This window comes from Sturnira hondurensis, unplaced genomic scaffold (genome assembly GCF_014824575.4).
Source record: "Sturnira hondurensis isolate 20B ecotype Veracruz unplaced genomic scaffold, ASM1482457v3 Scaffold0005329, whole genome shotgun sequence".
NCBI classification, from domain to species: domain Eukaryota; kingdom Metazoa; phylum Chordata; class Mammalia; order Chiroptera; family Phyllostomidae; genus Sturnira; species Sturnira hondurensis.
The window spans coordinates 2,409,970-2,425,221 of record NW_028077960.1 but is presented as its reverse complement, the minus strand read 5'-3'; the positions used below and the strand labels follow the sequence as shown (position 1 = coordinate 2,425,221).

The window sequence follows — 15,252 nt, the reverse complement described above, 5'->3', positions numbered from 1 at the left end:
TGGAATCTCTATACCCGGAGTGGGGGTGGGGGGTGTGCACCTGGTTGGCAGGGGACTAGGAGCCGGTCTTGAGGATGCCTTAATGCATCCTGTTTTTACTTAGCTTCAGTTGTTTACCTCGGGTGGAGCTAACGGAGATTTGGGGATCCTCTCGAGCCACGCCGTCAGACCTTAGTTTAAGGAGGCGCGTGAGACCTAGGACTAGAGAGATCGCCACAACACCGGAGTGGATAGCTCCGCTCCGAACGCTGCTGCCCCGGCTGGAAGACTACGCTTTGCGCCAGGGGCGTGCCCAGCCTTCAATAGAGGGGCGTGGAGCGGGCGGGGCCGGAAAAGCCCCAGCTGCCCCCGCGGCGCGGCCCCTTGGAGGGGCGGGACCTGGAGGGTTGCCTAGCCTCTCCCATTACCGCGCAAGCTAGGGTAGGGGCAATTAGAGAGTCCTCTCCTCTGCTTGCCTGAACTACTCCAGCGTAATGCAATGGGAGCCTGGGGGCGTGCACGCTCACAAACCGCTAGGTCTCCCAAAGGGCTCGACCTCGGGTTTTCTCTTGAAAATGGGTCCTAGTTATTCCACCCCGACCAACCGTGAGACAATGGGTGATAGGGTTTTGTTGATCCAGGGGTCGTCGAGTGACTCCAAGAAATGGCCGGTGGGGCATGACCACGGCAGGGCGCAGGGTCTATTAACTGAGAAACGATGTTGTACTCTTGCAGTGGTGCTCATGGAAAAGGAGACTCTCCCTTCGTCAGCGGCCACGCCCCTGGGGATCCTGGGCGTCTGCCCACAAACTGCTTGGCGTGCCCACGGGCACTGAGTGTGCCGCCAATGCCTTCACCCCCGAGCCAGAGAATGTAGTCTCGTTTGCTTTTTCACGGAAGCGGGTGTTGCGACCACCTTCTCGAGGCCCGGGGCTCGCCGGTTCTTCACTGAGGCGACGACGCAATAATGCCCTCCTCCCCCCGCGCAGGAAGGGATTGGCGGGCGCCGTCCGGGTCGGGGCGACAGAGCAGGCCGAGCCCGCCAGCCAGGTCGTGGTTCCACCTTTCGGCTCCCTACGCCCGCCGGCCCGGGAGAGCTCCCCTGTTGCGTGTTTGGGGCCTACGTGCACTGCAACACGGGGAAGGGCAGGCCGAGGACCTCCCCTCGACTCTCCCGGAACTAGTCTCTGCAGACACCCCACGGATCAGGGAGGAGAAGACGGGTCCTCCTAAGCCTTCGAGTTGGAAGCCAGAGCGGCCAAGCCACCGAGCTAAGGATGGGGACAGCTGCGTCACGCGAGGGGCGGTGCCTCAGCGGGCGGAGGCTGGAACCGGAAGCGGAAGAGGCGCACGGAGCGGGAAGTGGGGCCTAGCTGCAGCCGGAGCCTGGGAGACGGTGAGTGTGGTCCTGGGGCCGCCGCGGTGGAGGTGAGGGGGCGGGGTGGGTGCCCCTGGTGCGGGTCCCTGGGGTCCTAGGCTGTTGTGAGCCTATTCCTTTTTTTCTCCTCCTCGGCCCACCGCAGGCCGCAGCTCCGACCTCTCACCTCTGACCTGCCGCTTCTCCCCCGGGGGGCGGTCGCCGGGGACCCCGACCTCTCGATCCTGCGGTGTCAAGAGTCCGAGCTTGAGTAGCCTCTGAGGTCCCTGCAAAGGGGCTTTGGTTTCAACCTTGCAACTGTCCGCGGAAGGGGTCGGGTGCTACCGAGACTAGCCTTGAGGGGCCTTCAGATCCCTCCCCTACTCCCGGCTCGAGGCTTGGTCCGCAGTCTCCTCCCCTCGCGGCTTGGAGTTTGATTCCGACCCAGGCTGGCATTCCCCCTGCACACCCTCCCCCACCCGTCTTCCCCTCGCCGCCATTGGTGGCGGTTACAGGGGGACGAGCTTGAAAGCTCTGGGACCTGGGGCGTCGGGAAGGGCCGCGAGCGAGGGCCGCAGGTCCCGGCGTGTTTTGTTGTGATGATGGAGCCGCTCCAGCCTGGGGGAGGGGCCAGGCTAAGCTGACAGTTCAAGTGCATGGGCTGCTCCCGGTCCGGGAGTCTCTGTGCCTTAGTTCCGGGTGTGGGTACTCGGGCATGGAACTGGGGTGGGAATTGCCTGAGCCAGGCCCCCGTCGAGGTGGAGTTGGCGGTCTTCCAGCTTCCTTTCTCCATGCCCTTGAAAAGGAGGAGAGTTTCACCCGATGGTGGCTGCTTGCAAGGTGGCAGGTTTGAGATTGCAGTGGTGGAGCAGCGTCAGCCGAAAATAACCATGGGGCGCTGCGGTGCCTGGGCTTGGGAGGGCAGCCGCTGACCTGGCTGGCTGCTCTTGTCAGCCCAGTTCTCTGGCCAGGAACAGCAAATGAGAAGCCGACTAGGTCTGTTCTCAGAGAAAAGCTGGCATCCTCCGCCTCGTTTCCTTCACGTTACCTTTTCATTGTGTAGAGCAGAGCGTTCTGGAGCATAAGTGTGGCCCTTAGCTTTCTCAAACAGCCCGTTTGTTGGGGTCTCAGAGAATGATAATTGAAATAGGCCCTAGAGCCTTGGCTGGGAATATAACGAGGGAATATAATGATTGTTTTGTGTGTGGTACTTTACAGCTTGTCATCTCCTTCGCCAAAAGGGCTGGGAGGTGTTACCTCCATTTTCCAGGTATGGTAAATTGTAGGGCCTGGAGTGGTTTGGTCACAAGGCCGGCACTGGGATTTACTTCAGGGTTTTCTAACCAGAGCTCTCTTCCCCCGTGGTCCCTTGGAAGAGACATAAAATGTCCTCAGCTCATTCAACACAGATCCACGTGTTACCGGGAACCTTTTTAATGTTAATAAAAAGCTGCCTTCAGTACCTCTTGTGGGCACAGACTTGTGCTAGGCATTTGACCTAAAGGCATGGTCTAGGTGTGTTAGTAAAGGAATGACAAAATGTAACCCTCACAGAGGGTTTTTTGTGAGAGATTTCTGTACCCTTGTTGCACGAGGGAGCTGAAGGTCAGAGTAGTTTAACTTGCCTAAAGGCACAGCTAGAATAAGGCAGTGCCAGGATTAAGATTGACATCTGACCCTGAGGCTGTGCTCTTTCCTCTAAGTGAACATGTGTTGACAAGAATCTTCTAGGTCCCAGGAGAGGGTCTTTGGCCTGGTGTGGACTAGACTGTGTCCTCCAGCCCTAGTACTTTGTCTTCCCAGTGAGGATGGGCAGGGCCTTTATCCTGGCCACTGGAGCATCTTCTGGGTCACTTAATGACATGTGATATATTGCCTTCATTTCATAGCTTGGGCACCTGACCCAGGGTAATTGCAGGAAAACAGTAAAACATTAGTCAGCTGATTATCAAAACAGAACAACAGCCCTTAACAGTGTGGCTCAGTTGGTTGGGCATTGTCCCACAAAGCAAAAGTTCGCTGGTTCGATTCCCAGTCAGGGCACATGCCTGAGTTGCAGGTTTGGGCCCTCCATTGGGCACATTGCAAGAGGCAACTGATTGATATTTCTCTTTCTCTCTTTCTCCCTCCTTTCTCCTCCCTCTAAAAATAAATGAAAATCTTTAAAGAAAAAAAAAACACCAGAACAACAGTCTAAGTACTTTAGGAACTGTAGGGGATTTTACATAGTGTTTCTCTCCAAGGATTGCTTGGGACCTGGACTTCCTGGTAGACAAGGAAAGACACCTACTCATGGGGTGATTGAACGCAGTGGCTTTCTTAGGATCACAGAGAAGCTCCCAGTGGGTTTGCCAAATATGCCTTGCTGTCCTGCTCATCCAAAGGGGACCATTCCATTTTGTTCTTCTCCTGCCAGACTCTTTTCATGAATTGGGGCAGCCTTAATGGGTTTGTCTAAAATGTAGTTGGTCGGGCAAACCCAAGACTGATCACTACTGAAGGCTGACTCCAGCCAAGTGAAGGGTTGGGAGTGAGAGTGGCCATGGTCTCTGGCCCAGCCTTCCAATGGAGGCAAGCAATGTCAGGGTTTTGGTTTTGGTTTGGGGTGGAATAGGGAGCTAGCCTCACATAGCCACCTTTCTCAGCAGGTGGCTGATCCAGCCTGGCAATTTCCTGTAGTGGATGTAAGTCCCCGCTAAACAGGCATAGTGAGGTGAGCCTTTTTGGCATGCCTCCCTGAGCACGCCCTCCTGAGAAGGGCACAGGAGAAAGGTACCCGGACAGAGGATCGAGAAGAGAGGATAGTAATGGTGCTGTTGGATAGAGGTGAAGCTCTGCCCAACTGCAGGCAGTCTGAGGGTGCTAAATGGGTGTCAGACAACACCCCCTGACGCTCTGACCCTAGCATCTTTACTGGTGTTGACCAGCAAGGGCTGGCCAGACCCTCAGGTGGGCTAGGGAATGTTTGTGAGAACCCTCCATCTTTTTCTAGAAAAGCTGGTTTTCTTTCTGCCTGTAGCTCCTCATGTAACTGGTGGTCCTTGATCCTTTGAGTGGGGTCCAGTTCAGGGCCTCCACAGGCAGTTGCACTTTTCAGCTTGAGTACTTTCACCTGTGGCTCCTGTGTCTTGGTGACCTGCCAACAGCCATTTGACTCTGGCCTCTGGCTTGACAGAGCAAAGTGCTTCATTGGGACCCACAGACAGGCAGGAGGGAATTGACCACAAGAGGCTCATGGGTCTTGGACTCCTGTAATGGTGGCGCTCATCAACTCCTCCCTGTGTTCAGCCTTGGCACCTGTCCTGGCTCGCTAGGCTCCCCAGGCGCTTATACCATGAGGCCAGTGATGCCAGGCTGAGGAGCAGCCGTTCTCTGGCAGAGGAGGGTGTTGCCTATTGTTTGCTCTTCGACCACTGTGACCTCAGCATTCTTCACTTCATAAACCCCTGGGAGGGGCTGCCCCTGAACAGAACAATGGGCTGCCCCCCAACAGAACAATGGGCTGTCCCCAGACAGAACAATGGGCCTCTTCTTCAGGAGTGCCTAGGCTACTCAGGCCGCCGGGTGGCTGGAGGTGGCCGCCTGCATGTTTAGCAGAGTTGTCCATTTCTCGTGGCCTAGATGCATCACTGTAAGCGATACCGCTCCCCTGAGCCAGACCCATACCTGAGCTACCGATGGAAGAGAAGGAGGTCTTACAGTCGGGAGCACGAAGGGAGACTGCGATACCCATCTCGAAGGGAGCCTCCGCCCCGGAGATCTCGGTCCAGAAGGTGAGAGGGAACTGGATCAAGAGGGAGGGCGCCTTCCCTCAGCCAGGCTACAGAGACAGTCTGGAGGTTTGTGGCCACCCAGGGCTTCTTCACGTGACTGCTGCCTCTGCGTGGCCGCGTAGATTACTGCACTAGATCACAAGAACCCTCTTTGGGCTCCTCCCCTGAGCTCACCTACATTCCCTAGCCTCAGTGTTGGCTTCCATCCTTGCCACCACTTCTTTCTCTGTCCTTGAGTCTTTTCCTGACACACTCTCCATTTTCTAGGTCAGTATCTCCCTAACCATTGAGCCTTCCTCAGTGGGCATTAAAAACATAGCTTTAGTTCTTTCCAGAGGTTGGTCCCTGGTCCTTTCTCAGCCCCAGACCAAAATTACAGCCTCAGCAGGCCACAGGGAGCTCCAGGGCAACCCTTGGAGGCCCTCTACCGCGATCACCTTCCACTAGGGCTCTGCCTCCTGTGGCACTGCGGGGGGTGCTGTCAGTAGCCCCGGTTCTAGAGGTCGGCCTTCAGACACACACGTTCCTGTCTCCCCGCTTCCCCTAGTCTGTGTGCCTCTGCTCCCAGCAGGCTGCCCCTGTGAGCCCTAACCAGATGCCTCTTGCCTGGTAGTAGGAACCTGGCTAGTGGGAGGAAGGGCCTGTCTGACCAGTGTCCCCATCCCCCTCTTGGCAGCCATGACCGTCTGCCCTACCAGAGGCGATACAGGGAGCGCCGTGACAGTGACACATACCGCTGTGAAGAACGGAGCCCATCCTTTGGAGAAGACTGCTATGGATCTTCACGTTCCCATCATCGTCGGCGGTCACGGGACAGGGAGCCATACCGGACCCGCAAACATGCCCACCACTGCCACAAACGCCGCACCAGGTCTTGTAGCAGCGCCTCCTCGGTGAGTGGTGGCCAGAGTGTGCTGGCTGGGGCTTCAAGGCCTCATCTGTTTGTAGCCTTCTCTCAGGTTGGCTGGTCCGGGTGAGTACTGCTAGCCCTGCGCACGTACATCTGGTGTGCATGCATGTGTGTGTGTGTGTGTGTGTGTCGTCTGGTTTAGGCACAGGGCTGAGCAAAGGGTCCGGCTTCTCTATCTTCTGGCCCATTGGCAGTGTCAGCTGTAGGGGTTCTGGTTCCGGCGCTGGCTGGCTCCCAGCCTGTCTATATTTCCACACTGAGCCAGGCACAGGCTGCATGGGTGCCAGTGGCCAGGGACACGTCTTAGGGATCCTAACCAAGTTGCTGGTATGTGGTCTGGAGCTGTCTGGCCTGGTTCTTCCCACCCAAAGATTGCCTCCACATGTAGCTGAGTGCTCTGACTGGTGTGGATTGCACCCACTTCTGCAGTCTCAACCTCCACCCCCCCCCGCCAAGGCCTGGATTCTGGACTTCCCATGGGTAGGAGAGGGTCTTCCTATCGAGCAGCTCAGACTGGGAGTGTCCTGTCTGACCTCCAGCCAGGCCCTCTTTAGCCTAACCTCTTTGTATGAGGGATAGTCAAGATGAGAGACGAGCTGCCTATGCGATGGGACATGTAAAGAAATGACAGAAAGGACTGTGGTCCCAGGACCTGTCCAGTTGCAGACCACATGCCATGAACAGGGCCCAGAGGTGTTCGTAGCATGCAAGGTTGCATAGACCTGTAATGAGACCACAGCCCACAATGCCCTCACACCTCTGGGAAGGAAAGCCTGTTGTGAATCTCTGACGTTAAGTGCTGTCTTCTTCCCAATTCCTCTTCCCTCCCTCCCTCCCTCCCTCTCGCCAGCCATGAGGCCCCTGAAGGGAGTAGTAGTGGAAACAGTGGAGGGGCCAGGCATCTTCTCCGCTGAGCGCTCTGGTGACTTCTTTGAGTGGCTATGGGTTGCAGGTTGACTGGGCACCCATCGTGGCCTGGTGGTCTCTCTGCTCACTGCCACACACTACCACACACTGCCACAGGAGGGCAGTGCAGGTCTGTGGCTCTGCTTCTCTTTGGCGCCCTCTGTTGTCATGAAGCTCAGGGTGGACCTGGCCCATGGGGGCCAGGGCCAGGGCTGGAGCTGGCTTTGGGTCTCTGTGGGCCATTGTGGTAGGAGGCCTGGAGGTTGACCAGCCCAGATAATTCTGGGCTCCTTCCCTGCTTGAAGCTGGTGGTACAAAGGCTGCTGATGGAAGGCCCTTTCTGGTGGTGATGTTAAGTCTGGCCACGGATGCTGTCTGGGGGCCCGTAGCAGCTTGTTTCTGAGTGACAGCTGTTGGGTATGTGCAGGGCTGTGTGGGCAAAAGAGGCAGGTGAAGACAGGCTGGGCATTCTGCAGCTGAAGCCGGAGTGGCCTCTGACTATTCTGATGATCGGACCCAGGCTGGGACAGCCACATGCGTGCGCCGTTTTCATTGCGTCTTCACCCTGGCGGAAGCTACTGGGAGGGCCTGGGAGGGGGACACTCATTGGAGAAGGGTGTCGGATTCTGGCTCTCTTCATGGCCCGGCCCCTCAGCAGCAGAGGCTGGTCGTCTTTCTGAGCATTTGCGGCGCCCTTCTCTTAGATAATGTCCGAGTTTTCTTTACATACCTGTAGCTGTTTTTACTTTTCTGTTTTTGAAGTCAGTTTGTGTCTTGACGTGTCCCTTGCAATATCCCTATCGTTATATATGCTGTGTGCCTTATGAAATGCTGGGATCTGGAAAATCCAACCAACCAACCCACCGGCTCCTCACCGTCTCCACCTCTGCCTTTGACTGACACCTCAATCTGTCAATCGGAACCGCCTACCATGCGATTGGTCGGATGGCGTTTCGGGGGGCGGTGCATGCAGAGAAGCCAACAGAGCAGTAAGCGCAGCAGCCGAAGTGTGGAAGATGACAAGGAGGGCCACCTGGTGTGCCGGATCGGCGATTGGCTCCAAGAGCGATGTACAGCCACCTTTCGTAAAACTTTACCTCTCTACTTTCTACCCCCTTGTTAGACCAGACCTCTCCTGCCTGGAGGGGCCTCTAGTGCGCGTGGTGCCTTAGCGGGGCCACCAGTAATTGCCTGAATGACACAAACGCTAGCAACTTGTTTTTAAGAGTGTAGCAGTGAGAGAGAAACCTTTTTTGTTTTTGAGAATTTGAATGCTGTGAACTTGCAGGAGTTGCCGACCCTCTGCCCTCCAGATCCTCACGCCCTGCTTCTTTTCTCTCCTAGATGAGATTGTGGGGAACCTGGGCGAAGGCACCTTTGGCAAGGTGGTGGAGTGCTTGGACCATGCCAGGTGAGCGAGCTTTCTGGGAAGAGCTGGCCTGAGGTTCTTGTGGGTAGTGGCAGTTAGAGCTTAACCTTTCTAAAGGGAAGCATCACAGCACCTACACATGTTGGGGTGTTGCTGGTACCGTGAACAGGGAGAAACAGCTGGGATTCCACAAGCATGTGGCATGCCTGCCTAAGAACTGCTGGCCAGTGAATGGCCTGCCCCACTCTCCTCACTTCCCCAGGTGGTGGTGGTGAATATCAGAACAAAGCCAAGGCTCTGGCTTCTCTGTGGCATTGATCTGCGCTTTGTGTCACTTTTAGGGACAGGGCCAGGTCTAGGGCCTTGGCCTCTGATGAGGGTAGAGAGTACTACTGCTGAGCCCAGCCCAAGTATGAGTCCCCACCCTCTAGAGGCTGGCCAAGGTGGACCAGCCCCTGGACTTTCTCACCAAGTGGGCTGCTGCCTCCTGCAGTGTGGCCGGGGTTCAGGCTGGGCCCCTTACAGTGTGCTCAGGCAGAGCAGGGGTACACCTGTGTGTGTGTGTGTGTGTGTGTGTGTGTGGGAGTGCTGCCGGGGCGCCTTGCTCTCCCAGGCTGAACAGTGGGGTGCTTTGGTCGTCTTGCCATTTCTCAGGACCAGAACACTTGCCTTTTTCGCTTTAGGCTGGAAAGTCATCTTGTGGGAGCCACTGCCTCCCTGCCTCAATGGCCCTGTCATTGGTTTGTGGCTTTAGCTACAAAGTTCTTGTCCTGACTTTCTCAGTTGAGCCACATGCTGCCCATGTGTGACTCTTCCACTATCTTAGAGCTGAGGAAACATGCTCAGGGTTTGCCCACGTCCCTTGGCTGTGGTGATGGGGCTGGGCACTGCATACTGAAGTGCTCCCATGTTCGGAGAGGCGCTCGGAGAGGGCAGTTAGACCAGACCAAGCAGCCTAGCCAGCCATGAAGCCCCAAGAAAAAGTAATGATGGTGACTGAAAGGAAGCTTCCCCAGCCTCCCAGTTCCCATTTAAACACCTTTTGGGACCCAAGAGGTTAGGGTTGGGACCAGTGAGCATAGGGACATGTAGACTGTATGGTGACCAGAGGGATACGTGGCAGATCGGAGAGCTGTGGCACACGGAGGCAGCTAAGCTCTCTGGGCTGTGCCACTGAGTAGCTGGAGGGAAAGTTGGCCTCTGGAGTCACTAAGGGGGAGACGTAGGGCTCAGGGCCTTCAGAGGGTACAAAGGGAGTCCGCCAGTAGGTTTATTATGAAGAGCAGAATTCAGCTCAGCAAAAGGGTCTTACCCTAAGAGCCTTCCAATCCTGGTGGATGCCTGTGGAGTGATGAGCCTGTGCTGAGGGCTGGAATGCCACTGAGGGGACCTTATCTAGGAGGCGTCTGGTAGCCTTCCTTCTGAGGTCCTTTCCTGTCCTGCACATCTGAAAAAGTGAGATAGGGAGGAAAAAGCAGGGTATTCTCTAGCAGGTGCCTCTGCTTGGGGCCCATCAGCCTTTCCTTTAGGCACCAAGGGTTCCTGGCACTCAGGGGTCTCATAAATGCTGTGGCTGGTAGGCGACAGGTCGGGTACAGAGCAGCCCTTGGTCTCCCTGGATATGCCCCTATACTCCTGGCACCCTTACCCTCTTGCCAGGCCTTCACTCCATCCTGGAGCCCCCACCCCATGGGCAGCTATTTGCCCAGACTTTGCAGACATTCTCTCCTGAGGTCAAGAGGCGCCACAAAAGGGTTAGTGTGGGACAGCCCTGCAAGGGTCAGAGACTGCTACTAGCCCGCAGGCTGGCGTCTACTGCGTGAAGACTCAGGCTAGCGTTGGTCAGTGAGATAGGCCTCTACCCCTCTGTCCAGGCTTCCCTGGAGCTGGCAGATAGCTGAGACCATAAAAGCCTAAGGCTGGCATAGGTGCCAAGGGAGCCAGCCTACTGTTAGGAAGGTAGATGTCTGATGTTGCTTAGGACTGGCTAAGCGTCAAGCACTTGCTTTCCTCGGGGTAGGCCCGGTTCCTGCAGTCCTGGGTGGTGTCTGCCAAGAGTTTCTGGGCTGGGGTCGAGGGTGGGGGAAGGGCTGGGCAGTTTCTCATGAGACCCTCTGCTTTCTTCCCTGGTGCCAGAGGGAAGTCTCAGGTTGCCCTGAAGATTATCCGCAACGTGGGCAAGTACCGTGAGGCTGCCCGACTAGAAATCAATGTTCTCAAGAAAATCAAGGAGAAGGACAAAGAGAACAAGTTGTGAGTGTCAGCAAGGAATGGGAAGAAAGCTTTCACTGGGGACACCTTTCCAGTCCAAACTGCCTGGACCCCTTGGGGCTAAGCCAGTAGTGTCCTCTCACCTGGCTGGCACCATGCCTTCTCCATGCGCTAGAGCCAGGGGAGTTGGGCGACCGAGTCTTGCTGGAAGGAGCCTTTGGACTTCAGTCCAGGTTCCACCACAACCAGTTCTGAGTTCTCCCAGGCCTGCTTTTGTGGATTGAAGGCCTCGCTGGGTGTGGTGGGCATTAGACAAGATGCAAACTGAAAGCTCGCTGGGGCTCACATAGTCACACCCAGAGGAGAGCTGCCCTGGCACACAGACGCTGAGCCCTGTGCTCAGGAATCTCCACTGGGAGTTGCAAAAGGTACTGCTAGTCATGCAGTGCCCCGGCGCCATGCCATCTTTCTTGGAAATGCCAGGATTACGCTCACCTCGTAAGTAGGTGAGGCGGGACACCCGGGGCCAGAATGCCCTCCACCTCACCCCCCACAGTGGGAACTTCGGTCCTTGCCGAGATCTGCAGGATTTGCTCTTGCTATTAACTGGTTCTCGTTCTTCATGGGTGTCTGCATCGGGGGGTGTGACTCGGGCCTGGGAGGCCACACAGGCTCTCGGCACAGAGCCTGAGCTCCATCTGTCCTTCTCCCCCAGCTTGTGCGTCTTGATGTCTGACTGGTTCAACTTCCATGGTCACATGTGCATTGCCTTTGAGCTCCTCGGCAAGAACACCTTTGAATTCCTGAAAGAGAATAACTTCCAGCCTTACCCCCTACCACATGTCCGGCACATGGCCTACCAGCTCTGCCACGCCCTTAGATGTGAGTATCCGCCCCCACGGAGAATGGCACACCGGGTGGGAAAACCACCTGCACGCTGCTAACTGTTCTGTTGAGCCTGGGGCACTGGGGCCCCTTGGCTGCACAATCTTTAGGTATGAAATCTGCTGGTGGAGAGGTGCCAGCTTCTGCCTGTACACACTCAGGAAGAAAAAAAATAAACTGCTCTAGAATTTTTCTAGCTACCAATTCCATTCCCACTTTCCTGCATGGATGAAAAGGTCCAGGTGACCTGGGGAATCCCACCAGCAGCTCCGGCCAACAGACACCCTCTGCCTGCCAAGCTTTAAGAAAGGATCGGTGGTGGTTGGAGCAGGACACAGCAGGGCGCCTGGAGAGTGGATGAACCTAGCACAGGGTCTGTGTAGGTGGCGGGGATGGTAAGGAGCACTCCAGGCAAGGCGAGCTGCTCGGCGATGGCCTGGAGCCTGCAGACGCTGGTGAAGGAGGGCCCACTCTGGGGAACAGTAGACCACATTGCTGTGAGGGTCATGAGTGTCGGAGCAGGAGCCTGGAAGTAGGAGTGGAAGGGCACGGCCATTGGTGGGGCAGGGACTGGAGGAAAATGGCAGATTTCCCTTAGGATGAGGGATAACGGGAGGCAGGGCTGGCTTCAAGGGTGGCCCTTGCTTGGTTTAATGTTCTTTTGACACCAGCTTGACACTGTAATTTTCGAAAAAGGGGTCCTGCATTTTCATTTTGCCCTGGGCCCCACAAACGATGTTGCTGGTGCTGGGGAGAAGGAACCAGCCTAAGGCCGATGCTGCCACTTTGGTGAGAGACCAGGCCGAGGAGGCCTAGCCCTGCAGAGAGGTGGAAGGAGGTGTTTTGAATCGAAAGTGCCTCCTGCCCCATCTTCTAAAATTCCCAAAGCCTCCAAGTCCCTAAGCACAAGGAGCCTGTGAGAGGGAAACCAGTGCAGGGGCAGAGCTGCATCTGCTCCCTCGGCCCACTGCTGAGGTGGCTTTGGAGGACTGGTCTGGCTCAGCACTGGCAGGAGTCAGAGAGGAAACCTAGGCTCTGAGGGTCTGCTTTCCTCCTCTCCTGCCTTTCCAGTTCTACATGAGAACCAGCTGACCCATACAGACTTAAAGCCAGAGAACATCCTGTTTGTGAATTCTGAGTTTGAAACCCTCTACAACGAACATAAGGTATCGGTGGGGAGAGGGTGATGCCCTGCTCCAGAGCTGAGTTACCCGCTGGGAGAGACTGCTGACCTGGCTCTCCTTCCTTGCCTCTCAGAGCTGTGAGGAGAAATCAGTGAAGAACACCAGCATCCGAGTGGCTGACTTTGGCAGTGCTACCTTTGACCATGAGCATCACACGACCATCGTGGCCACCCGTCATTACCGCCCACCTGAGGTGATCCTTGGTGAGTAGTTGCATGGCCCCCAACTCAAAGTGGGTCGTTGCTGGGAGGGTGGGATGAACAGAAGCAGCCATGTGCCCATCTGCCACCCAGGGCCACTGTCGTTGCCAACCTGACCTGGCTAAGAAAGGGACCTATACTGGGGTTTGGCCGAGAGTCCTGCCCATCATTGTGGCAGCGGCCCTGTGACCCAGAGCTGGATCTCAGCGCCTCTTTCCACTTTGGCTTTCAGAGTTGGGCTGGGCACAGCCCTGTGACGTCTGGAGCATTGGCTGCATTCTGTTCGAGTACTACCGGGGCTTCACACTCTTCCAGGTAAGGCCTCCTCCCTGCCTTGTCGCCCTGCTCCATGAGTGCTCATATTCTGGTAGGCCACAGTGGCCTGGTGCAGGAGACCCTCCAAGGCCCCCCAGTCAGCAGCACGTGAGAATCACTCTCAAGGGCTGTAGAAGTTCAGGGCAAGGCAAAGGTAGTGTAGTGGGAGCACTGGGGGAATCTGAAGCTCAGCCAGCAAGCATGGAGGACTGGGGTTGGAGGAGTGAGCGTTTGAGGCGAGAGACATGGCGTGAGTGAGGACGAGGGGATGGGCTGGGGCATGTTTCCAGGGAGAGTTAAGAAATGGCCTTTATCCCTGGCAAAGGGTGGCAGGCTACCATAAGATCAGAGAGGCTGGGAAGACACTTAACCATCTGCTTTGTCCTCTTTCCTCCCTGAGGGACTGAGGCTGACCCCCACTTACTCTGTCCCTCACCTTCCACAGACCCACGAAAACCGAGAGCACTTGGTGATGATGGAGAAAATCCTAGGGCCCATCCCATCTCACATGATCCACCGCACCAGGTAAGCCCTGGCCCAAAGGCCTTTCCCATCTTTGGCTGAGGGTCAACAAGCTACTACATAGTCTTTGCAGAATGTCCCCTGGCTCTTCTGGGCTCATGGCTGCCTTCCCTGTACGCCCCTCCAGGCAGCCTGGACAGCACCGCTACCCAGATCTCTCTGCCCTACAGGGTCTTCCCTGCCTGACTTTGCTGCCATCCCTCAGCTGCTGCTCTCCCCGGCCCCACCTGTTCCCTTCCACCATGACCGCTTCCCTCCCTTCATTTTCAGGAAGCAGAAATATTTCTACAAAGGGGGCCTGGTTTGGGATGAGAACAGCTCTGATGGCCGATATGTGAAGGAGAACTGCAAACCTCTGAAGGTCAGTTTCTGGCTTCCCCCAGCTCAACTCATGCCAAGGAGACCCCAGGCACTGGGCACACATACAGCAGAGAGACAGGCCAGGCAACTAAAGGCTGCCCCCTTGCTCCTGCTTTATGGGAGGCTGCACCCAAGGCTGCTGGGTGCTGGCAGTGGGGCTTCTTCCAGAGGGGCCCGTAGCCCTACCCCTTCCTGACAGGGTGACCATGAACGTAATTGGGTAACATCAGAAGAGTATCAGAGACCCTGCTGCTTCCTGCCCCCATCTTCTCTCTGTTTTGGGAAGAACTAGGCAGGACCGAGGTGAGGGGGAGGGGAGACTTAGACATGCCCAGGAAGCCTCTGTCAACTGCATTCGGTGCTCGGACAGTGAATTTCGCACAGGTGATTTCTACCCACCTGTCAGGACTTTGCATGTGGGGACAGAGGCACGAAACCAGCAAGACGCCCAGTAGCCTGACACGTTCAGAGCAAAATGCTCTAACAGGCATGAAAAGAAAGGAGCCGCTCACTGTCCAAGAGGGCAGACGTAGTCCTCCAGGAGGCGTCACTGCCTCCTCAAGCCATGCAGAAAGGCTCCCCGCGCCCCTGCCATCACACTGAGGCGCCTTGTGTCCCTGAGCAGAGTTACATGCTCCAAGACTCCCCGGAGCACGTGCAGCTGTTTGACCTGATGAGGAGGATGTTAGAGTTTGACCCTGCCCAGCGCATCACACTGGCGGAGGCCCTGCTGCACCCCTTCTTTGCTGGCCTGACCCCTGAGGAGCGGTCCTTCCACACCAGCCGCAACCCCAGCAGATGACAGGCACAGGCCACTGCACGAGGAAGAGGAGATGGAGAGTGGGACTGGGCTGCCTGGCCCCCTTTCTCCAGCCTCTAACCATCGGGCCCCAGGGCCAGAGCCACCCAATGAACAGTGCAATGTGAAGGAAGGCAGGTGCCTGCAAGGGCGGAGATGCGATGCCCAGCTGCCAGAAAGCACAGATTTGACCCAAGCTATTTATATGTTGTAAAGTTATAATAAAGTGTTTCTTACTGTTTGTAATCCCTGGTACCAGTGTGTCTCCGGGCTCCTTGCCTCTCCCTTCCCTATCTTACTAATAAAGTCTTTCTTAGCAGTTCAGCTTGTGGAGAGCTGAGTGTGAACTGAGACAGGCAGACCAGAGCTGGGGTGGTCCTCTGCACCCAGGAGAGGTTTTAGCTTTGAGTGGGGTTGCTGAACAGTCCTAGAGGGCACTCGGGTCTCTGTCTGCACCTGTTCTTCTGGCCCTTGTACCTCTC

The 15,252-nt window shown here is 56.3% G+C and overlaps 1 protein-coding gene across 1 annotated transcript; it reads left to right on the top strand.

Moving 5' to 3' along the window:
• The first annotated feature begins 903 nt into the window (after positions 1-903).
• On the top strand, positions 904-15,025 carry CLK3 (CDC like kinase 3). Its single transcript, XM_037047032.1, has 13 exons — positions 904-1,375; positions 4,958-5,109; positions 5,786-6,002; positions 7,899-7,995; positions 8,270-8,336; positions 10,431-10,547; positions 11,221-11,387; positions 12,462-12,556; positions 12,648-12,777; positions 13,007-13,089; positions 13,535-13,614; positions 13,882-13,972; positions 14,597-15,025. Exons 1-13 carry the CDS (start codon positions 947-949, stop codon positions 14,771-14,773), a joined length of 1,902 nt encoding a protein of 633 aa, XP_036902927.1. The 5' UTR covers positions 904-946; the 3' UTR covers positions 14,774-15,025.
• The last annotated feature ends 227 nt before the right edge of the window (positions 15,026-15,252 follow it).